Consider the following 24,880-nt stretch of genomic DNA (forward strand, 5'->3'; position numbering starts at 1 on the left):
GCAGACCAAAATCCTTCCCCAGCTTAAAAACATGTGCAGTGTCCCTGTGTCTGGCTGGACATCCCCATGCTGTCGCCACAGATTTAAGTGTGTTGCAGTGGCAGACACAGACGTCCCATTGAGCGCGCTGCTGTTACTTGTCTCTCCTCGGTCGGAGGTTGTTTTGGAATCTAGTGCTTTTCGGTGGGCTCATTGTGCTCCGTGTGAGTGCTTCCATTCACCACTGACTAACGGCACTGTTTTAGTTACAAAATACTTCAAACTATTCAAAATATTTTGTCATGCAATTTTCTTAGCATCTTGTTTTTTGTACGAATAAACTCTTTTACAATCATTGTGTCTCGACTCTCATTAAGCTGGAAGCTTTCTGTTTGTGGTTCCCACAGTCGGACCGATGAAGCTGCTGATCCATTTAATCTTCCTGTTCAGTTCCAAAAACAATGCACTAGATATACCTGCAGCAAGGAAAACCGGTACGTTTACGCTGTAAAAATATTTGCTGACACAAAGACTGAGCCAAAAAACAAAGACATTTGTTTCTGGCAGCCACAACAAGGCTATTTGTGGTTTGGGTAAAATACTTTAACCAATATTCCACTGAAAGGCTTAGATGTGGTAGACATTCTTATCACTGGACCCAATGTAAATTAGTCAACAGCAGCATGTAAAAGGATTCATACATGTTAACTTCTCTGTATGTTGTCACGTTGCAGCCTCAAACCTTCCTGTATTATAAAGGGATTTTACACAAAATAGTGCAGAATTGTGAAGTGGAAGAAAAATAAGAGGTACCAATACAGATCTAAAACTGTGGTGTGTGCACTTGTATTACATCTACAGGTACATGCTAAAAATATTAATAATTTGAAATAGTTTGATATTTTTTACCTCTGATTTCAGAAAGCAAATATGTATTTTAGATTCTTTACTCATATTGAAATATTTTAAGACTTTATTTCTTGCAGTTTTTTTGATTATGGGTTACATGGAATAAAAACCCAACATACATTGTCTCTGAAAATGTCAATATTACATAAGATCAATAAAAAAAAAAAAGGATATTTTAAACAGAAATGTCAGGCTTCTGAAATGTTCATCCCTATACACCCAATATCAACTGGATGGGGCTCAATTTGTATGAATTACTGCATTAATGCGGTGTAGCATGGAGGCAATCGGCCTGTGGTTCTGCTGAGGTGTTCAGGAAACCCAGGTTGCTTTGATAACAGCCTTCAGGACATCTGCATTGTTGGGTCTGGTATCTCTCGTTTTCCTCTTGATAACACCCAGTAGAATCTCTATGGCAGGGCTGTCCAAAGTGCAGCTTGACCTAAGTTCAACATGCCATAAATTAGATTTTCCACCTCAGGTGACTGACAAACACACATATTCATTTTATGTTAGTCAGCACTTTTCACTGTAGAGAGACCATTTTTACTTTGTGCAACACAAAGTATCCATCTTTTACCAACCATGTTTTGGTTTTCATTTAATTTCATTAACAGAACCAAAAACATCCAGCTACTTTTCTTTCACTAAAAAGCAGACTTGGATACACTCCTTCTTGTAAACCTGGCTAAATAAAGTAACAGTCATATCCTGTTATTGATGCTGAAAATATACATGCACAAAAACAATGTAGACAAAGATAATCAATCCAGAACACTTTTTAAAAACCAGCCTTGTGAGACCTGTTTTATGTTCCATATCTACATTATCTGCAGATCACTTTTCTGCAGAAATGACACTGCTTTGCATGTTTTGTTAAAATATTCTGTTAATATATATATCCGGTTGTTAAACTGGTAAAAATACAAGTTTTAGGAATTTTAATGGGAAAAAACCTACATTTTGACTATTACTGTGCTCTGAATTCAAGGATAGGTAACTCTGTAAATCATCAATCCTCTCAAGGCCGTGGTTGTTCCTGTTGCTGGTGCACCTGAATGTGAGACAGTGACTTGGGTTTTCATGATCTCTAAGCCATAATCATCAACATTACTACAAATAAAGACTTGCAATATTTTGTTGTTGTGTCCAAAGGAGCTACACTGACAAAAAATATTTAAACTTATTTCATATATTCTAATTTATGGTAGATGTTCCTGTAAACCTAGATAAAACCCCAGTTCAGCATTTGCCTCACATGTTAATCCCAGCATAAATCAGCTGTTCTCAAAGGCCTGAGAGTTTTGTTAACAAAATGTTAGCAAACAAACCAGCACCATAGAGAAGAAGATGTTAGAGATTATGAGATTACAGATGCTGGAGCTGCAGAACGCAACTACTGGGAAACAAATAACTCACTGACACTGAGGACGTCACAGATGTGGCATACATAAACAAATGGAGTATCTCGGGGGCAGCATGTACATGTGGATAAATCTTGGAGCCCTGCTATTTCAGTCAACAGTGACACGTCTCCCACAGACATGGAGGATGGGCCGCTCCTGCAGGGATGTCCTTCCTGATCCCTTTAAACTGACTGTAGCTGCGAGCTCGGGGCTGTCGCTTCCTCATTTTACCTTTTCCTGCAACATGATCAATATGACCAGTACCTGAAGCTTGTACCGTTCCTCCTGGTTCAGATTAAATTAAAGAGTCTTTTCTTAAGAAGTCATCAATAAAAGAAGACCACTTCTCCAGGGTAAAGGACTGGGAGGACCGCTGATATGGAGGACCAAGTCTTCCAGATCTAAAAATAAATACAGAAATAAATAAATGCTCAATAAATAAATAAGCATACAATTAATTGCCACCAAATTAATAAATGTAGGTAGAAATTAAATTATACAGTGAGACATAAATGTATATATCTCTTTTAATTAGCTTATTCTTTTATTCGCCTTTGTAATAATTACCTTATTTATTTATTGTGCGTTATAATCTTCAACTTTATTTATTAATTACTTATTTTTTTTTAAGTATTTATTTTTGTGCATGTTATAATATTTTTGTCTGTTTTATTCTCCTTTGTATTTTTTTACCCCTATATATTTCTGTGATGCTATTTATTTCTGCCTGTCGCTTTTACATTTCTGCCTGTCCTTTTTACATTTCTGTATGCATTTCTGCCTCATTATGCAAATGAGGAGGGGGTGTGTCTTAAGGGCTCAACTTCTTCCCATTGGTTGGTTAGCATTTTACTGCGTCGGTCAAATCTACATGGCTTTCCCCGCACTAAAGCATTGTTAAGTAATGTCAAACTCATCAGGCAGACGTTCAGTGTCCAACCTCTTAAGGAAAGCTGCTAATAGACTGGAAGAATTAGCAAGTACATTTGGGACTGAATGTTTTTCTGAGGTTTCCAGATTCGGTTTTTCCAGATCAGTAATCATCGGCGGATGATTTCTTCTACAAAACAGACACCTCTCGCAACCACAGCAAGGAGACACTGAGCTACAAACCGTAGTTTCCTCAAAACGAGTCTCCCATCGCGCTGGGTGAATTACATTGGACCCTATGCAGAGCTCGTTGATAAGAAATATTGTAGTTGATTATAAAAGGCACAATATGAATTATCAGATTCACATCCAGGCAATAAAAAGCACTACATATTATCATTATTCTATCATGTTGGTCTAATTTGTGAAGGAGGCGGAGTTTCATCAAGCCGATACAACATTTCCCCTCAGCTGCAACACTTGGGGTTCATGCTGCGTCTTTACGCATTGATCCAGCACTGCAGTGAAGTCTGGTTTGAATTTGGATATTGGACATTACAGCTCCGCGCAGTCAGCGGGATCTAGCTCATGGTTAATCCGGTTGAGGGACTCCGATTTCGGCCAGCGTCTCTCAGCTGCTCCCTCCTCCCACACGCGGTGGTGCAGTTAGAGACCGTCAAAAAATTTTGAACCAAGCTCTCTTGAGAAATAAAAATCAATAAATGTATTATCTTGTGACCAGCTAAGATTAACTAATATAATTGATTTGCCAATAGATAAAAATCTGTAAGGCACACTTGTTTTTATAAATTTTTTAAGCTATTTTTTCAATTTTTCAAGCACAAAAATTTTGGACTTTTCTTCAATAGCTTCCAGGTCATGTGACCCCACTCACTCAAATTCTTGTGAAATTGTTCTACTACTTCAGCCAACTATTGTCTTGAATAAATCTTAAAAATTGAAAATAGCTTTAAATGGATATAAAAACAAGGGTTGCCTTACAGATGTTATTTAGTGGCATGATTTTTATATAGTTTGTCATAGGTGGGTCACAAAATACGGAATTTATTGATTTTTGTTTCTCAAGAGTGCTTGATTCAAAAGTATTTTGACGGTCCCTAAATGCCACAACGCGTGTGGGAGGAGGGAGGCAGTCTGAGAGACGCTGGCCGAAATCGGAGCCCCTCAACCGGATCAACCATGAGCTAGATCCTGTTGACTCCGTGGATGTCAACGGGACTTTTATAATCAACTACAGTATTTTCTTATCAAGGCGAGCTCTGCATAGGGTCTAATGTATTCACCCAGCGCGGTGGGAGACTCGTTTTGAGGAAACTACGGTTGTAGCTCAGTGTCTGCCTTGCTGTGGTTGCGGGAGAGGTGTGTTTTGTAGCAGAAATCATCCGCCGATGAGTTACTGATCTGGAAAAACCGAATCTGAAACCACAGAAAAACATTCAGATCCCAAATGTACAGCGTTCTAATTCTTCCAGTCTATTAGCAGCTTTTCCTTAAGAGGTCGGACCACTGAACGTCTGCTGCTGAGTTTGACATTACTTAAGCTTTAGTGCGGGGAAAAGCCATGGAGATTTGACCGATGCAGTTAAATGCTAACCAACCAATGGGAAGAAGTTGAGCCCTTAAGACACAGCCCCTCCTCATTTGCATAATGAGGCAGAAATGCATACAGAAATGTAAAAAGGACAGGCAGAAATGTAAAAACGACAGGCAGAAATAAATAGCATCACAGAAATATATAGGGTAAAAAATACAAAGGAAGAATAAAACAGACAAAAATATTATAACATGCACAAAAATAAATACTTAAAAAATATAAGTAATTAATAAATAAAGTTGAAGATTATAACGCACAATAAATAAATAGGTAATTATTACAAAGGCGAATAAAAGAATAAGCTAATTAAAAGAGATATATACATTTATGTCTCACTGTATAATTTAATTTCTACCTACATTTATTAATTTGGTGGCAATTAATTGTATGCTTATTTATTTATTGAGCATTTATTTATTTCTGTATTTATTTTTAGATATGGAAGAATTGGTCCTCCATACGCTGACGGTAATCTTTAGAAAGTTAATATAACCCTACCAAGACGTGGTCATATGGTACCCACTTGACCAAGAATGCTGTTTTCAATAGGGATCTCAAAGAATTAAAGCTGCCGGAAAAAAGCCCTGTGAATGCTGATAGGCATTGACTGAAACATCTCTCTACATTTGCGGGGTAAAAAGATATGAAAGATCAACTTTTTTTGTCATAGTATTTTTTTGCAACCTGGTTAAACGAACGAAAAAATTTAAGGACCAGACCCTTTTTTTTTTTTGACCGGCTATGAAATCAGTATGAACACCAGTTCAAACTTTAGAACTTTACAATTTTATTCACAAAAAAGGCCCAAAAATATTCAGACACAACCATTATGTGTCAAATATTTATTTCTTTAAAACGTTTATTACTGAATTAATTCATGTAGGGAAAGTTGAATAGTACATCTTTTGCATTTCTCCAGTGTACAGCAAACCACAGCTGACGAGTGTGTTTTAGAACCACAGCACACGAGGCATGTGTACCACATGCACAGTTTGGTGTGCCACTTCTGTGTGTATGTTCTATATTGAATACGAACACACATTTATATATTTATTTATATATATATATATATAAAAAGAAATCAAAGAGTGAGATTTCTGATACCATTTCTAGGCCCTTCAGGTCAGAGCGACCTCTTGGCGTGCATCAGGATCCCAAACCTGCCAAAACCCGCTCTGAAGACAAACACCTCCACAGCACCTCCTCTTGCAATCAAACTCTCCCAATTCTAAATAAACGAATAAAAATGTCAGTTATAGATGCTGTGTGCTGCTGCTCCAGCGTCTCTGGCGGGGGGGGGGGCGCGTGGCTCGGGTCCAGACACGGGGATCCAGTGCTGCAGCTCATTCCCATTTGTTCTTGTTTTAACGAGGCCGACGGCGTGGACGCTGAAAACACTAACTGCTAACGTTTCAGTTTGAACAGGCTGCAGGGCGGTGACAAGAGAGGAAAACATCACGAAGGACTTGAAACAGACAGCTGTTAATATTCTGCAGCGTGAGATCAGTCAGTTCTCACGCTGAATGCATGTCTTTACCGTTTACACAGATTTCCCCTCCCCCCCTTGCTAAATAAAATCACAACAGAACCAAAAGAAAAGACAAAAAAAAAACAGTCTGCTCTGAGGACGAGGTCCCAGCGATGCCTTGCAGGAACCGGTTTCCTCGCCTGCAGATGGTGAGTCCGTCGCTGATATGTGGGTGTAGAGGGAACACAAGGCTAGTGGCAGCAGAAACAGAGCGGGGAGGGGGGAGGGAGCACTTCCTGAGGACTCAACAGGGTCCCATCACGCGGCGATTCACCCTGGGTCTTGGCCAGCCGAGGGCCGCTATGGCAACAGTCCAATGAGAGGCTCTGCTGGCCTCCGAATATATTTATACATAATTTGGTTATTCTATAATATTGGCAGTATTTTTGTTAAAAAAAAGAGAATGAAAAGAGATTTAAAGCAAACTTTGAATGGGTAGTAAGACTGCAGTGACCAGTGCAATCAGAGCTCCCGGAGTGGTTTCAACTGCTCTGCTGCAAGTAAACTAAACCAGAAATAATAGAAAACATCAGATCAGTCACCGTTGGCTCAGCGCTACTGGAAGTTACATGATTTAGGAGGGGAAGCTTGGCAAAACACAGAAAAAAGAAAAACATTACACGAGAAAACACCAGTTCCGTCCTTTACGTCTACTGCTAAATGTTCGCTAATCAACTTCATTGTTGGGTTTGGTTCCCCCCCCTCCCCCTCCAATCGGGTCAAACACAATGAAACTGAGAAGTTCATGATCTGTTGGCGTGAGGCTGCAGGAACACAGGCGACTGAAATGTATGCTCTTCAGAGGTGCCGGGACCTTTGTTTCTTTGGAGCCGTGCACAAAGTCCTCGCTCCCGCCACAAAAACAACTAATCGAACAAAGAAAAAGAAAAAAAAAAAAAAAGGTAAAGGAAATACGAGTCCTCCCACTCGGGTGTGGGGCCAGCCTCGGCCTGGAGCGTCCCATGTGCAGTGGAATGAGGAGGAGAGATGAGAGACTGAGAGAAGAAGACGGGGGATTATGCACGCGCAAATCTGAGCATCGCGTCAATCAGATGCTGGCTTCAGATTCTTCACCAAAGAAGGACCTCAGGTCAAACAGTGCTCATCTGATGCCTTCCAAATAAAACCTGATCTGACATTTCATAAAAATCTGTACAATTTCTTTTTTTAAAGTCTTCAGGATTAGTTTGTCCAAAGGGGACATATTTCCATGTATTTTCTTTGATTTTTTTTTCTCTTTTACTGTATATTTAATAAATCTTTATCTGCTCTTTAATTTAGATGCTCTGAGTCCCATGGTGTGTTGAATGAGTGTGTGGAGCGACGATGCCTCCAGCCGTTCGGGGATCAGTTTGCTAGCAGCACTTTTTCTTTCGTTTACTGTTCCGGGTGAGTTTGACCACGTCGTTCTGTTGCTGCTGCTGCTGCTTGGCTAGCACCTCCTTCTTGGCTTTTAACACCAGCTCTGTGATGCAGTTGAACATCTGTGAAAAGCAACATTACATATATAATATTTCAATTTTGGAAAGAGCCAGATGAAATCTTGATTTTAGTCATTTACATTATTGCACAAAAATACATATTAATTACAATGTATTGCAACAACGTTCAAACTGCATTTACATTTATAGGGATTTTATGTGACAAACCAACCAACACAAGCTGATGCATGATACGCATCGTATTTATTCCTCTTTACTCCCCTGGAAACAAGGCAATAATTTCTGCAGGCTTCACAGGTCACCTAACTAATAAATTAAAAGTAGGGCTGCCCGCTAGCGAAAACACTGGATATGCAATAGTCTTTGCTGTGAATATTTGAAAGAGGATGTGATTTAACAAATATTTAGGTCTACATGCTACAGTGAGTGGCGAGGCATTGTATTAGAAACTACATTTACTAAAATCCTATAGTTCTTTGTCACAATAATATTGTATGTAATATAAATTTTAGTTTACAGACATCGAGTAATACAAACATAACAGTGAGAGCAAAAAATACCCGCATTGTCGGTCAGGCAGCACTGGAGAGTCTTAAAGTCCGTGGTTCAACATTGAATAATATCCGGGATTTGAAAACATCATCTGAAAGCATATACGTTCAAAACCATCATTCATAAGATCATCTGAAGAGTATGGTACAACTACGGCCTACAAATAAAGTCCGTCCATCTAAACTGACAAGCTGAGCCACACAACGACAGCTCTGTTCCCCCTATGCTTGTTGCTTTACGCTTGACTCACGTACGCTGAGCATTAACGTCTGCAGCATTAATGCTCCACGCGGCTCTTCCTCCAAAGCAGCAGTATTCTCCTAGACACTAGAGGGCAGCGTTTCGCTCCTAAGCCAAGCGTACTGCACCCCACAACACATTGAAGTAGATAACACAGCTGTTTCCAACATTTAGGTCTCTCCACTCCAAGAGTGACATTGATTTCTGTCCAGGAATTTTTAGTTCCGTGATCACGGTGAACTTTTTGGGTCGAATCATAAAAATGTCTGTATTTACGATCCCCAAGCTAGAACGAGTGCTTGCTTGTCCAGGATGTTGTTCCGTGTAGGACAACGTGCATCTCTGGCTTTATGCTTTGGCTCGTTGACCTGCAGGAGCATGAACCTCAAGTGTTTTGGAGCATCTGACAGGTTTTCCTCCAAATTTCTCCTGTTTTTAGCTCCATGCAGCTTCAGCTGAGCTGCGACCAGGCTCCTTGTGACCAGAACATTGAATGGTCTTGTTACTGAAAAGTGCTTTATAAATAAACTTGCCTTGCAGATGGAGACTTGGCACAGTTATTACCAACAAATTAAAATCTGCTTATAATGGAAAACGTTAGGTATGACACATTATTCATCTTTTAATAATAATTAATAACCACACTTTTTACGTTCTCTTCCATTTTATAGTAATCACACCCATCCAGTGACATTTCATCCAAAACCTGCTTTTAAACTTATTAAACTTGACTAAATTCAGCTCACATTTCCAGTGTAAGACTGAGCTGTTCTTATTGCTGAGAAAAGAGAACTACAGTTTTTTCTTTTTCAAATCAAGCTCTAAAGAATTCAAAACTAGATGCCTTTCTATTAATAAGGCAAACGTGCAAACATTTTCAAGTTTAATTAAAATACTGCATACTCAGTTTATTGTTGAGCAACTAAAAAGAGTTCATAACAGTTTTTCTGTGATCTTGTTTGTTTGTGTCTTTATTATGTCTTCTTGGCTTGTAAGTACTACTGACTTGGCAATCCTGGACCAAAAGGTTTACAGGTCGGACCCCACTGGTTTAGCTCAAAGCACAGTCACATGTAAAGAGTCCGGCCGAAGCCCAAAGGAGAATCGGTGGCAAAAGAGAAAACGTCTTTATGTCAAAGAAGAATGAGCAAAAATGTAAGAATCTGGATATGCAAAGCTGGTAAGAACATATCCAAAGAAACACGAAGCTGAAAATGCAGTCAAAGATGGGACTAAATCAGCGGTGCCTCACCTCTTCGACGTTGATATTCTCTTTTGCGCTCGTCTCAAACAGGCTGATTCCCATCTGCTCTGCAAACTTCTGCGCGTCGGTCGTCTCAACCACCTTGGAGCTGGGGTCGTCGTTCTTGTTTCCCACTAAAAACACAGAGAGCAAAGCGTTGGCGGGCTGCTGAGACGGGGGGGCTTCCCTGCGGGTCTCTGACACCCGTGCAGCGTTCAGACCGGCGGCCGGGCTTCCTGGAGCGGCGGGGAAGAGAAAACCCACCTAATATTCGGCACACGTCGTCACAGTTCTGGTTGATTTCATGTAACCATCGTTTGACGTTGACGAAGGACTCGGCACTCGTGACGTCATAAACCACTATGACCCCATGCGTTCCTCTGTAGTATCTGGAGAGGAAAAGAAAACGGGAGGGTGAGCATCCATGTTGGGACCTTGTTGCCTTTAGAAACACCACAAGCAGGTTGCAAAAGCATCTGTATGCCCAGCTAGAGCGAAACGTTGAGCCCCTACATCAGCTTTCATCCACTGCTTATTCAGCTAATGTAATCAATACCTGCAGATACAGACGCCTCATAAAGATCTATAAAAGCTTAAAATGAGCTCTTTTGCTGCAGCAAAATAACCTCACAGTGAAAAACGTGAGGAAAATAAAGTGGCAAACCAACTGGTACGTCTTATAATCACTTCAAATTGACTTCAGCTGAAACTTTCCCGGCTTTGCTCGGATCAGAATAAGGCGGAGCGTTGCACCAAAAAACACTTAAGGTGGGTTTGGTGTGAAACCAAGGATGACCCTGCAGACGCCGCCTCAGGCCCACTGTTACGTACAGTGACAATGACATCATGAGAGGAAAACTAAATCTGGTGGACTTTACACATTAACTGAAAATAGGCTTCATCAAGAGATCAGTAGCCATGTTTACATGCACAAAAATTCACAATGGGATTCAAATGTATTCAGATTAAAAAAAGAGTGATAAATCAGATTGTACTGTTATAAAGGGCACACTATCAATTAATCTGATCATGATGTGCCTGTTTATGCACCAGGCTTTATTCAGAATACAACCACTGACATGCACAGTTATCAAATTTCCCTTTAAAAAAAAATAAAAAAATGAAACAGACAAAGAAGTACTTCTGTCTTTGCCGAACAACAAAAAATAGAAAACAAAGCAGTTTTCACAATAATGTGTATGAGTTTGTCTTCCCGGCGGCCAGGCTGGACTAGCACCAGGTTCTAATTATGGTTGAGTTGTTAGTGAATAATTTAAGAATTTTGAGCTCTTTTAACGTTTCGAATAGAAAAGTTGTATTGGGGAGCCCCGACACTTTTGTGTCCCGACATATTTACGCCACTCAACAATGTGGAAATGCGTCACGTTTAACGTCAGATCCACATTCAGAATAACTCGAGTCTGACAAGCATGTTGGTTGGATCATCAATGGGCATAAACCGCCCCTCTCATTCCGATTGAGCTTAATCTGATCACAATATTACGATTGCCGTGTTTACGAGAAGTTTTTTTTTTTTATTCCAATTACTTTTTACCATGTAAACGTAGTTAAAGATTCAAACCACATGACCAAGTTAGGAAAGAAATAGCTCCCCAGATACTAAAATCAACCTTCTTCCACAGCCAGACCTAAACCCTACAGACAAACAGTGAGCTGAGCAGAAGAGAGGCTCCTGGACTCTGGAGTCTCTGGCAAATGTTACAGGAACATCCTCCTATTGTCAAAACCGGGTTTTTAAGCAGCTGCTCCGCTAATAATCATTTAGTCATTTGGTTCTAAATCATTTCTCATTAAACTTCAGTAAATGCGGACATTGTAGAGAATGCACGGTGCTCGAAAACGCAGCCTCTGAGGCAGCTGGGTTGTACGCAGCGCGCTTAGCTGGAGAGAGTTTGTGGCTCTGACGACAGCAGCGTCACGGAGGGAGCCTCCCCAGAGGAGCGGCGCTGCAGCAAACAGAAACAAGCCTTTGGCAGCCTTCCTGCACATGTGACCGGACAGGATACAGTTTATCCTCTGATTGTGTCCCAAATGTCCAACAGCACATGGGCAGCAGGTAGATGGAGACGATGCACGGTACGCAGAGGCAATGAGGCCAGACCCGATGCTGCAGGAAAAACAAAGCAGGATGCTTTAATCAAAGGTCTTCTCGTGGCCACGCAGCCCAACACATGGCTCTTGGTGAGACCGAAGCTTTGCGGCTTGTTTTTGCCCATCTTATTTATTTCCTTTCTGCCAATTTTTCTGTCTTTACTTACATTCTTAAGAAAAGGGGTGATATTTTCATATCTAGAAAGTTGTAAGCGCCCTGAGTTTGGCTGGAGTCTTACTTCGGCACCAGGTGTACCACATGGCTGCCTCCCCAGGTCACTCTGCCCGAGTGCTCGCAGCAGGTCAGGGCCTACAGCCCGTTTGCAGCCTGAAATTCATTTAGGCCCTAATGAGGCACCACAACACTCCACTTCAATGACAATCAGCCTGAACAGGCCTCCTGTTCTGCAGAGGGATTCCTGCAGAAGTGGCAGCAGCCCTGTTAAACTGGGACACGGATCCTCCTCAGGGCATGAAAACAGCCGCACTGCCTCATGACTCTACTCCTCCAGGAAGGGTTGGATTCCTGCTCGTCCACGCTGCAGCGGACACACAGCTAACTGGTTTGGCCCATCCGACGGGTGCAACGTCTCCCAGGAGCAGAACCCACCGGTCCTGCTAAATCCACAAAGGGACAAGAACTCAGGGTTCCTCCAGTGTGAGACGAAGCTCACATTAAAGAAAGCTCTGACTGATGAAAGGGGGGGGGGGGGCAATATATAGTCTTCCTAATATCAGTGGGAGTAATAACAACGCAAAGGACTGTTTGGAGAGCAATAACTGATGGTTAATATATTCCAGGTGTTGTATTTTCTATGCTAGTGTGATGTTTAACCAGCTGGACGAAGTCTCACAGCAACAGATGCTCACAGTGAGCACAAACCACCCTGTCCAAAAGGTTAAAGGTCGGAGATGGATGCACGGATGAGAAAGAGGAAGAAAATAGGTGGATAACACCTGATATCATCATTATCATCATCATCTTCATGATAGTTAACAGTATTATGATATGGTTTCCATCTGCACATCAGTAGGGCATCAGAGAGCCCTACTGATGTGCAGATGGGTGTGTCCTTTACACACAAAGATCAGTTTGGTCATGCTGGCTTCGTTGTGGATGACAGCTGATGCAACTCTGGGGCTGTAGCTATCAAACAGCAACAAGGACGTTGAACTGCTAGCTGTTAGCATGAGACCGTATTATCTACCGCAGGGGTCTCCATGTTATCGCGATAAGGGTGTATGTTCCCTCCTCTGCCAACGCTGCACATGGGAGCCTCACCACAGATCCTTCCTCCCAGCAGCTGTTAAGACTTTAGAATCGTCGCTGATCCCAACAAAGGTGTTTATATTCTCGCCGTTTTTTCTTCATTTGTTGAATATTGTCTTGTTTAAACATCAATTTACACACGCAAAACATTTCTTTGAATCAAATGATGCCATTTTGAATAAATGTACAATTTTTCATATACTGGAAATTTATCCTTACTGTGCAGTCTCCATTTACCTTGTGTGTTTTTTTGCCTTTCACTTTGCTGCTGGTACACATGACTGTCGCCACTATGGACAGATAAAAGGTATTTCTACTCTAGCACCATGGAAAGATGTCCTTTTCATGCAAATCTAATCTATAAGTAGATGGGGTTTAATTAAACATATAAAGTTTGTGCCAGCTAGGGCACATTTTTACCGTTTTACATCTCTACATGTTGCTGCAAGTCTGATGGGATTAACTTTAATTAGCTCCGTCCGTTTTTGTCTGAAAAGTGCACTTCCTCTCAACTCGTCATCTGCTTCCATTCCTGTTGCCTGGCGGTATTATTTTTGCTACAGCTATATCTTGCATCAACTACAGTGACTGTAGCTCAGTTTTAACGCCAGTCGGCCATGACGACGCCACATCTTGCTTGTTAAAGCCACCGATGCACGGAGGAGTCGTTCGGAAGAAATCCGCTCATTTTACAGGAATGTGCAACCAGATGGGTCTGAGCTTGATCAGCTCTGGCAGCAAACTCAAAAGTCCTACCTTTATGCATCAGTGAATGTAGTGAAATCGGTGCCACCCGGTCAAGCTGACTAAAACACGCCTCGGTGTGAACATTTAGACTCAAAGTCAGACATTTTTACTCTCACTGCTGCTGCCGGCCTCCTGACGTACTGTGTCCACGCGGTACGGGAGCTGCGCCCAGGCAGAGGATCGCTGGCTGCCGGCTCCCCTCCCTGATGGACGCCTTCTCCACCACAGTGTCTCAGCAGAGCTCGCAGCATCAGCAAGGACAGCCCGGTCCTCAGCTGTTGACCTGCAGACGGTCGTCAATGCTGGCCGGCTGCAGAGCGGTGTAAACGGAGCGAGGCGGGATTTTCAAATGCTTTTTTGTTGTAGTAGGTTCTACAAATGAAGACGCAGCGCACAGCTGGGACCAAGTCCTCCAAAGATGGGGAGCTTGTCGCGCTTCACAAAACCAAAAACCATCAGTAACATACGAGAGCTCCACAGTGAAACAGGACCTGAAACAACATGGAGTCACTGATGACGGCCATGGGAGCTCAACAGCAGGGAAAGTCGTCACAATGTCTGACGTTTGCTCCGTTTCAAAGTGAGGAAACCCCAACGGCACTCGGCTGGGGTCTGTGAGCGGAGTCCTGCGCAGCTGGAGTCGTGCTACGGGCTGCTGCCTGAACGTCAGTCTGGTAGCTCGTCTAATGCGGCTGTTAGCTCGTTAGCCGGTTAATGACAGGAGCTTGTTTACATGCAACATGCCCTGATGTGATTAAAATGTGTTCGGATTAAAAGAAAGCATCCGAAACAGCAGTTTATATTGACACAAAATCAAATAATCTGATCATGACGTCCGTTTTAAAGCAGAAACTGACATTAGCTGGGTTGTTGACCACAAACGCGGAGATGTGTTGGTTCTGACTGCTCTGAGCGCATATAATGGACCCGCACCAGGTACTGAGATGATTGAGAACTCCTGCTGTTGAGAAAACGGGACCAAGGAACCCGGCACAGCGCTGCGGTCCATCCCCCACATGCAGGCGCTGGATGTTCACGAGTTAATCGGAACAATTGTTTAGATGGACGTCGATAGGATTATGGATCATAAACCAGCCCTCTAGATTGGAATACAGTTTCATTCTGATGGTAATAATTGGTTGATTTAGGCTTTCAGTTTCAATTTGCTGACAAAGTCTGAGTGAAGGGACTGTATGGGAGAGAGGAGCAGCGATCTAAACTTACTTCAAGAATCAAGATTCTTCATTGTTGTTGAAACATGTACAGAAAAATAAGACATAAGCAAAAAAACATAAAATAGATGTCATTGGAAAAAAAAATATGTAGGACAAACGTAGCATGTAGTATTTACATAAAATGCAGCTGGTGCTGAAACAGTCTGAAATGGGCAGGAGGTTTGTTTGATTCTCAGAAGTGGTGTTTCTGCACTGGTTGCATTGTTATGCCCAATTTTCCTCCTAGATGCACTAGAACAAAGGTGAGCTTCAACCAAACCCCATTTGACGTCCCAGTTTTACAGCTTCACTTTTGTTGTGTCAGCTCACTGTTCATATACTGACCATTAAATGACTTACAATCTAGTCAACACAAACTTCTTTATTAAGAAGCAAAATTATTTATTACCTAATATAATATTAACACAACCCCCTGAGTAGCAACTTTTTTGCCTAAATAGAACATTTGAAGTGAAAATAAAACCTTTATTGTCCGATTCATCAATTAATCGTAAAAATAATAGATTATTAAAATAATGGTTAGCTGCAGCCCTACTTTCAACACATTTTCAGTATTTTCAATATTTAGTATTTTACCTGTTAATAGGGCTGTTTTCTATACTCTGTCTGCACTGAAAAGGAGAAGCTATCCAATGTCGTTATACAGCATAATGACAATAAAGGGCATTCTATTGTATTCTATTGTAAAAGGAAGGACACTTTGTTTTCTATAGAGGCGCGTTGGCTGTTTAGTCAGGCTCCTACTTAAGGAGACAGAGACTCAAAGTTTGTTTCAAATGAAATGAAAGCGGTGCAAACTGAAACCTGAAAAACCATCGCGAGGCATCATCTAAGCAGCGATACCAGTGTGGCAGAAGGACAAACGCCTCTGCTGCACCAAGATAACAATCTAACAAAGCCTGTTTTGCCTTCTGTGTGGTAAATAGACTGAACTCATACAGCCCTTTTCTAATTATACCCACTAAACGAAGTGCTATGACACTAGAGCCGCATACGTTCATCTGTAGTCACAAAACGCAGACTTCAGACACCCTCACACTGGCTCGACGCAACTTGGCGAACATCAACATGCAACGCAGGACTTAAACCTACAAGTACAGGGCGATGACCCATGGAGTCACTGTCATTTTGCAACGGGTCTTCAGCTGGATAGTCTGCAGCCCGCTGAGAGCTGATGAGGCCTGTCTGTGTACCAGGATGCTAAGTGACAATGTGATCACTTAGATCACATTGTTCCGCAGTGCCTTGAATAGAGGACAATAAAGTGTAAAAGCGATATAAAGCCTTAAATTGGCTTCCAACATAATGAGTCCAGATCAGAAGCCTGATTAGACGTTACTACTATACAGTTGGTAGGTTTAAGGAACCCTGAACAGTGTAAAGAAATCAATAAATATTGCCCAACACCAGTGCCACCCAGAGTAAATCACAGAGTCCATAGACTGTGGTTTATAGCTGATCCTGGTGATAAACGCTGAACACAGGCTCACTGACGTGAGACATTCAGGCAGACGACAGCAACGACACACTGAACACATTGTACAGTCAGGCAAACAGGTCTAACATTGCCATCATTACAAGGCACGTTAATCACTTGAGATGTTTGGGATGCTTTGCCTTCCTGAACTCATTCTGTCGCACGAATCACTGCAATCCTGCCACGGTTTAGTCACCGGGGTTCAGTTTTCTGCTGAATTACTCACCAATGTTGAAATGAAATCACTCCCACTCAGCACTGCAGCTCAAAGTCAGGCTGCAAGGAAGTGCAATAATCACCCCGGAAGTGCATGCAGACTTTACGCAAAGTTAGAAAGCCAATCTTAAAGGGACAGTGCGGAACTAATTTGGCTTAATTAGCAAAAACTAAATATTGCTTTTAGAAATACATATTCTGCCAAAGTCTAATATCAAATATGAAAGCATTCTCAAAGCTTTGAATTACTAGTTTATAAATACATAGGTGTTGGTGCACCCACTGGGAGGCGCCATGTTGCGTTCCTGATTGTCAGCCACAATCGTTTTCCCTATCTGTGTTCGTCATGAAGACCTGCAGTTGGTGGTGGGGGAGTAAAAACAAGCAAAGACGACCGTAGATCATTCTATTTGCTGTTTTCTGTTTAAACGGAGGACCATTCATACTCTTTGCCCAGTTAGAGGGAAGAGAAAGTAACCAAGAAAATAAAAATAACAGGAGAAAATGAGTCTATATCGCCGCAGCTATTATTACCAGGATGAGCTAATTCATGAGGGAGCGGCGATTTAAAAGTGATGCAGAGGTTGCAGACTTTCTGCTGGACAGGTTAGTTAACTCAATATAACAGGGACGTTTATTTTTGGTTTTATGTTAGAAACAGGGCAGTGTGGTCCAGCAGCTACTCCTGTCCTCCTGGCAGAGACTGCTCGGTTTTTTGTCTCCCTCTAGTTTGTGTTTAGGTGGAGGGATATCAACCGCCCCGTTCACTGTCTGTAGCACAGCAGCAAGATCGGCTCTCTTTACTCATCTTTATAGTCGCTTATATCAGACCCCAATTAAGCCACTGGACGTTCAGACACGAGGCAAAAAAAACATGAGTCAAGGAATTTGCAAACGACTTTAAAAAAAAAAAAAAAACAAGCAGACTTGGCAATAGTGCCAAAAACTATTTCACACGATGACCGTAGCTATTAGCTGTTAGCAGTAGTTAATACATGGAGGACATGTTGACATCGTCACCTTCATGATACTCCGCGGCTTCTATAGTAATTATTACGCTCTTAACGGCGAGGTCGTTTGTAATTCATTTAGCGCACCACTAGATGCTACGGAAGTGTGAAAATCCTACACACCGGGGTTTTAAAGACTGCAGCTAGGATATCTAGATCTAAATCCAGGATGCTAGGTGCTGGCTGCGGAGAGACGAAGCTGATATTTAGTGTTGCTGACAAGTTAGTTTCTAATATCCATATATAGAGAATCCACCAATCAGGCTTCCTCTGGCCGATACTCGTTTCAGGTTTCCTTTGAGATCTGACCTGCAGATTCCTGGCTGCCACACGCAAGACAAAAATGCAGCAGGTTCCTTCATAGAGGTGTGTGTCCTACCTTTGACTGAACTCCTAATTGCATTAAAACACATGCTGTAGAGGAAACGTAGAGGGACCTCCTGGCGTGGAGTTAAGCTTTTCTCAAGGTGATTTTACGCCATAGTTGTGACTACGCCCTTTCCTTTCCGTTGGAGCATTTGATCATCTGCAGCAACCGTAATGTAATGCCCACTGCTGGTAGTGGATGCTGCAGCGGAGCAGTAGCTGCAACAGATACGCTACTTAACCATAAATGGACCTGCCTCTGTTAAAAAAAAGGATCACCTTCACTTTGTTTCAGGTCCTCTGAGTTTCAGTCACAACATTTAACGGTAATGCAGCACAATTTAAATGAGGACACAATGCTGTTCGCTCAGATTGTAAATGCTCCTTTTGTCTGATCTAAAGGCGGTCAGGGGAGCAGCGATGTTTCATGGAGGCCAGGTGCTTTGTTTGGACGATAAAAACATGGATGAAGACGTACATCTGCTCTCATCATTTAGCGCTGTAGCATACAGCCTCCCTACATCTGTAATTAGGAGCTGTGGGAAATCCCACCCAGTTTCACAGTGAGGCACAAACTTCACCATCTAGTCGACTGCAAACCGCTTGCTCGTACGATATCTCATTTGATGGCCACAAAGCGACACCCGTGGCTTCAGCTTCAATCGGCAGCACTGAGAGAGCGCTGGACTGTGGCTGTGAGTGGATGTACTCACGTGGAGGTGATGGTGCGGAAGCGCTCCTGGCCCGCTGTGTCCCAGATCTGCAGCTTCACCTTCTCCCCGTTGAGCTCCACTGTCCGGATCTTAAAGTCCACGCCTATCGTGGTGATGTAGCTACCTGTCAGCAGCAAGAAACACACATGTAGGCAGCAGCGGGCATAAATGTGGCAATGGTCGCTAAAGTGGCCATGCCTGCTGACCTTTTCCACACATTGCATCCAAAAGCTGCGATGCATTTTATTGGGATTTCATGTGATAGACCAACACTAAGAACTGCTGGACTGGAGGAACAACAGGGCACAGTCTTCTCATTTTTAACATGTACAGATTGTGACTTATTCAGGTGAACCCTGCTCCAGCCTCAAGTCTTTTGCAGCCTTATGAGGGGGTTTCTTCCAGACCTGTCTTGTATTTAGCTCCCTGTGTTTGCCGTTTCCCTCACATGGCTGCCTTCTTTCTCTACCGTGAAGACGGACATTGGTGAGAGCACCACAGCCTGCATCCACCTGAGCTGTGGATCTTTGCAGCTCCTCCAGCACCTCTTGGCTGCTTTTCTAATAAGGGCTCTCCTTGACTGGCTTGTTAGTTTAGGTGTAACGCCATTTCCTGGAGGCTTTACAGCTGCGTCATACTCTATTTGCAGATGATAACAGCTTGACATTCTGTTTTTAGCATAACTCTGCTTTAAAAGTCTCCAGAACGTTCTCCCTGACCTCTCTGCCGCGTTCCTTGGTCTTGGCTCTCTAATAAAACTCTGAGGCCAGATGGGTTTATGCTGAGATTAAATCGATGCACCTTAACCTGGGCTGTCAGTAAAGGGAGCTGGATACAAAAACAGCCCACACTTCATTTCTATTAGTAACAAATGTTAAACCATGCATCATATGGCTCCCCACTCACTTACACACTGCTTTGTGTTGGTCTATCACACACACACACACACCCCAGCTGCATTGAGGGTTGTGGTTGTAACGTGGCAATATGTGGAAAGGGGGTACGGCCACTTTTTATAGGTGCAGTGTATGTGTCAGCAGACGGCGGAACCACAAACCTGAAAATGTGTTGTCTGCGAATCGCAAAAGGAGACTGCTCTTCCCCACTCCTGAGAAGGAAACAAGCACAGGAAGAGGGTTAGACTGCGACAGGTTCCCGAGGTGCAGTGTGCCTAAACCCTGTCCTCGCATGCAGAGCTCTGGGGAGTTAAATGTCAGCCTCTCACATTATATCGGACAATGTCATGCGACGATTAAACAGCATAAAAGGAAAGTCACCAGCTGCTCTAACCTTCGTGTACCTACATATTAGGACCTTTTCTTAAAAGCAGTCAAGTTATGCACACCTTACATGCTCAGATAAGCTACAATAAAGTAGATGAAAGCATCTTTCAGAGGGACAGAGAATCTACAAAGAAAATAAATATATATATTCGTAATTAAATGATGGTAAAGAAAAAGGATGACCAGGATCTGTTGAGCTGGATCCTTGCTTTTTTCTCAACAGATTACCTCTGTGCTTCCAGCTCAGCCTCTCCTTTCCAGCCTGTTCCTCAGCCTGCACTTGTGTTGCTGTTGTCGTCTAACATTTGATTGGTCACAGGCTCTTGTGATCTCTACGGCACAAGGTTTTGTTCAGACTAACAATGGACAAAGCTTCAAAGAAAAGTCTCAAAAAAACACCATGGCTTCCAGCTGCCGGGATAAAAAAAAGAGAAGAGGAAAAATAACCCCAGAATAGATCACTTTCTCACCAAGAGCAGCTCCACTGTCGCCGTTTGTTGGGCTGCTAATTCATGGCGGGCCTTATAATGGTTGCATATAATGAAATGGGGCAGAACTGCACAGAATATAAGGCCGTGTCAGAACTGCGCTCTGCTGCTAGGAGATTCTCATCACACGTTCACCTTGAGTGAAAACGTCGAGGTTTCACTGTCACTGCATGGGCAGGGAGCTTTAAAGCTCAAATCTATCACGTTATTTAACCGTTTTATGTGACGCGGCTTGTAAAGTGTAGTTAAAAACAACGGGAGGCTCGTGAGAACGACAGGCGGCCAATATTTAGCTTCCAGTTCATTTCCTGCACCGGAAATATTCCCAAAAAGACTCTGCGAGTATGAGAGAAAGTGTTCTTTGAGCCAGCTGACCGGCCGTGTGCAGCAGCAAGTGGAGGAGCGGCGCTGACGGGTCACTCTGTCCTCCATGCAGGCGGATAAAAGTAGACTTTAGGCCGCAGGAATGGCTTAACTGAACGATTTAAACACTTCGGGGGTGAAGATCCAGGCTTTCATGGACAATACTGACTCTCAGTGATGTTTGAGGAATCTGACGAAACAAAACAAATGTGACTTTTTACGGATTTCACCGTCTGATCGCCAACAGATTTGATTTTTGCATCACCAATACCCAGATATCAGAAGACTATGTGGCAAACAGGCGACAGCAGCACTGAGAGCATTAAGTAAAATAGCCTTTTGCTTCGGCTGAACCCGAAGAGGCCAGCTTCTCTCCAAAACAGCAGGAGGGGACACTGGGGGGCCTGTGTGTGAGAAGCTGTGGAAGGGTGGCAGTGCTGCCTTGTTCTGCACCCTGACTGGCCAGCTGATGGGGAAGGGTGCCAGGACTGGAGCGGTCAGTGAAAGCAAAGATTATTGACCCTGCCACCCACCCACTCCCCCAGCAAACAGCAGACAACCAGCAGGATGGGACTCTGCTCCTGAAGGCGGGTGGAGCTGAACTACGAAGGCGCCCAAGTGCCCAGGGAGCAGCTCTGACCACTGCAGACAGTCACCTGTGGCGGGGAGCCTCTCCCACCGGGTCAGGGACACACATGACACCCAGCTGGCTGCACCTAGCTGTGGGACCCGGCCCTCTGTTTCTCCCTTCAGCCTGGGCTCACTGCTGGGAGGCAGCCGCGGTGCTCAACTCCTCCAACACCAGGGAGCTCCATGCTAACCACGTAGCTAGACCGAACCGATAGAACCTCCTCTAGCAAGTTTGACAACATTACGCACATTTAATCTTTATATAAAAAATTATAACCGCCGCTTAGTCCGCTGCCTAACACAGCAAACACTAAGAAGTAGTTCCCTTCCGTTGCCGAGCACGAAACTGGAGCTGTTAGCTTAGCTTTGGGCTAGCCTCGGCTACAACCAGGAGGCCAGTGAGACTGACACGGCAGCCCCGGTGGAGCCGCGCAGGTCAGAGGCTGGATGTTACCAACAAATGTCTAACCGTGTAAAAAAAAAAAAAAAAAAAAACGTTCGCGAGGCAACCCCGGAGGGTGTGCGGGCGGTATCCGGCCTGACGTGCCCGGTCCGGACACACACAACCTCCGCCCTGTCACTGGCACAGAAACATGGCGGATGTGTACGTTTCCCCACATTATTTTCGCCTTAAAACCATAAAACTACACGCGGCAAACGCGTCCGGGCGGAGCGCCGCGGGACGCCGTTGTGTTTCTCCCCCATCTTCTTGTAGCAATTAAAATGAAATTTAGAAAAAAATAATTAAAAAAAAAAATACGACAAGGCCCACTTCCCGTCCCACATCCCCGGTTTCGGCTTACCGCTGTCACCGATGATGAGCAGCTTGAAGAGGTAATCGTAGTCCCTGGCCATGCCGGTAGCTGGTGGCTAACCTCCGCCTTGTGCAGCTTCTTCGCTCGGCTTGTCGCTCAGGTCCCCCCTTGTCCCGTAGAAACCCCACCTGCCCCCAGATCCCACCTGATTAGAGGAAAGGAACAGCGCCGACGCTTTAAACTACTAGCCCCCGCTGCCGGTGGCGTTTTTCTCGGGGTTTCGCGGCGTCACCAATCCTCAAGCTCCGCTGCAAACAGCCGGAAACTCTGCTTCCTTCTCTGTCGGAGCTGCACCCAAGCGACCCGGCCTCACTGCGCAGGCTCCAGCTGCGGCGGCGCAGGAGCCACAGACACGACGAGCCGCGTCTGACACGGCGAACAATTCAAGCCTTTTCATCTCAGCGATCATAACAAGATACTTCATTAAAATGCATACAAGAAAATCACGTTAGGGTGTTTTATTTCGCATAAACCGTAAATCCTCGAAATTGAGTGAGGTGAACTGAATAATTTATCCAACTAAAGAGTAAAGAGTTTTATGACGCATCGGAGAACTCTGGATTTACATAAAACTCTTTGTCAGATGTATAAAATGCCAGCGATCGTGAGGGAAGTTTAGATGATGTTCTTCTGTCTGCTGCTCGTCTTGAAGGCTAATCTGTCTCCATTCCTTTATTTTCGGAGCAGGTGTTTTGTTGTTGCATCCCCAAGGAAAAGACTGAGAAAGTCTAACTTTTGCTGTGAAATATCTTGACAGTATGATGGTATTGGGAAAACTTGGGACTTAAAAATTTGAGCTAGAGTCTGATGGTGACAGCAGGGTGGTTATTTATCTATGAACCGGCCTGGCTAGAAAATCACTGCAGTGTTTTTAAAGTGTCACGACAGTCTGCCAAGATAGATAATCCAGACGGTGGTTTTGGGGTTCTTGACTTTACATCTGAGCAAAGAAGCATACCTTACAGTGTTTCTTTACACATCATCATTTGAACCCTGTAGAAGGCCTGTTCCACGCACCCATACTCATACTCAGCCCAGGCGGTTAAACTATACCCATCGGTGTATTATCCATCACCGACAGCAGTAATTCAAAAATCTTAATTTACCTGATGGCAACATGCTCTTCCTGTTATGGTGATTTTTGGTGAAAATGTTTACAAGCAACTTATGTTTCTATTATGTTTAATAGAAACATAAGCTGTTTCTATTAAACAGCTTATGTTTAATAGAAACATAAGCTGTTTCTATTAAACCAATAAGTCCAGCCCATCATTTATTTCCACTTTTAATTGGCCCAGTAAATCCAGCGAGGACTGGCTGAGAATAATAAAAAAAAAAACTACAACTCCCTTGGCTGAGTCAAAGACCAGATCTTAATGTCACCGAGATGCTGTCGGGTGACTTGAAACAGGCTGTAAACTGAGAAACCCCTGGAACGTGAAAAAAAACAAGCACAGAGTGAAAAAAACAAGCATAGAGTGAAAAAAAACAAGCACAAGCAATTACAGACATTATAGAGATATTTGGGCATGTGGATATTAAATATTAATTTCAACAATAAAGAGAAACTCACTAAAATGATACAGACTGAAGACCTTGTGAAACATAAGCTGTTTCTATTAAACCAATAAGTCCAGCCCATCATTTATTTCCACTTTTAATTGGCCCATATCCCACACAGCCACGTCATATCAGGTGCATGTGATTCCAAAAATCACTCTGCTTTTTAAAGGTTTGCTGTGTTTAAACTTCAAATTAAGTTTGGTGTGGTCCTGGATGTTGGCAAGAGCGTCGACGTCACAGTGAAATAAAAAACAAAGCTCCAGAAAGAAGATTGCTGCAGTTTATCAATCTGAAAAGGGTCTCAAAAGGACTTTGTAATCAGCAATTCCACTATATGGAAATTAGTTTAGAAGTGGACATTCAAAACAACCAACATGCTCAGAGCTGGCCATCAGACTCGTTCACCACCAGAGCCCTCTGAAACGTCTCCAAGGAAGTCTCACAGGACTTAAAGCAGACTATGGCTGCTGTTGGCCTGAAGGCGCATGTCTCTACAGTCAGCTGGACAGGAGATATATTTAGACATAAACTAAACAATATTCCAGCAAAGAAGCTCATACTGCGAAGCAGAGAGGTGCAAGTGTCGTGGTGTCGGGTTTGTTTTGCTGCAGCGGGACCTGGTCAGCTCACCATCATAGAATCCACCATGAACAGAGGGTTCTTGAGGCAAATGTGAGAATATCTGTAAAATAATGCTGAAGCAGAGCTGGACCCTGCAACATGACAACGACCTAAAGAGTACCAGTAAATCCACTGAGGACTGGCTGAGAATAAAAATAAATAAATAAATAAAAAACTACCACTCCCT

The 24,880-nt window shown here is 43.1% G+C and overlaps 1 protein-coding gene across 2 annotated transcripts; it reads right to left on the reverse strand.

Annotated features, from left to right (window-relative positions):
* Positions 1 to 5,606: 5,606 nt before the first annotated feature.
* Positions 5,607 to 22,829, reverse strand: rab35b (RAB35, member RAS oncogene family b). 2 transcript variants are annotated; one of them, XM_012849263.3, is made up of 6 exons: positions 22,498 to 22,824; positions 19,988 to 20,038; positions 18,931 to 19,054; positions 10,049 to 10,173; positions 9,794 to 9,918; positions 5,607 to 7,791 (listed from the first exon to the last, which is right to left on the reverse strand). In XM_012849263.3, exons 1-6 carry the CDS (start codon positions 22,547 to 22,549, stop codon positions 7,663 to 7,665), a joined length of 606 nt encoding a protein of 201 aa, XP_012704717.1. In that variant the 5' UTR covers positions 22,550 to 22,824; the 3' UTR covers positions 5,607 to 7,662. The 2 variants fall into 2 exon arrangements, with proteins under 2 accessions (XP_012704717.1, XP_012704724.1); XM_012849270.3 differs by lacking the exon at positions 9,794 to 9,918 and having other exon boundaries at positions 7,685 to 7,791; positions 22,498 to 22,829.
* Positions 22,830 to 24,880: the final 2,051 nt, after the last annotated feature.

Source organism: Fundulus heteroclitus, chromosome 12 (genome assembly GCF_011125445.2).
Source record: "Fundulus heteroclitus isolate FHET01 chromosome 12, MU-UCD_Fhet_4.1, whole genome shotgun sequence".
NCBI classification, from domain to species: domain Eukaryota; kingdom Metazoa; phylum Chordata; class Actinopteri; order Cyprinodontiformes; family Fundulidae; genus Fundulus; species Fundulus heteroclitus.

Bases quoted from the DNA above. Each gene is read 5' to 3' on its own strand.
- rab35b (XM_012849263.3), bottom strand. From the start codon at position 22,549: ATGGCCAGGGACTACGATTACCTCTTCAAGCTGCTCATCATCGGTGAC. The intron at 9,919-10,048 runs GTGGGTTTTCTC...CTGTGTTTTTAG, and splicing joins CGACGTGTGCCGAATATTAG to TGGGAAACAAGAACGACGAC. The intron at 7,792-9,793 runs GTGAGGCACCGC...TGCTTTTCACAG, and splicing joins AGAATATCAACGTCGAAGAG to ATGTTCAACTGCATCACAGA.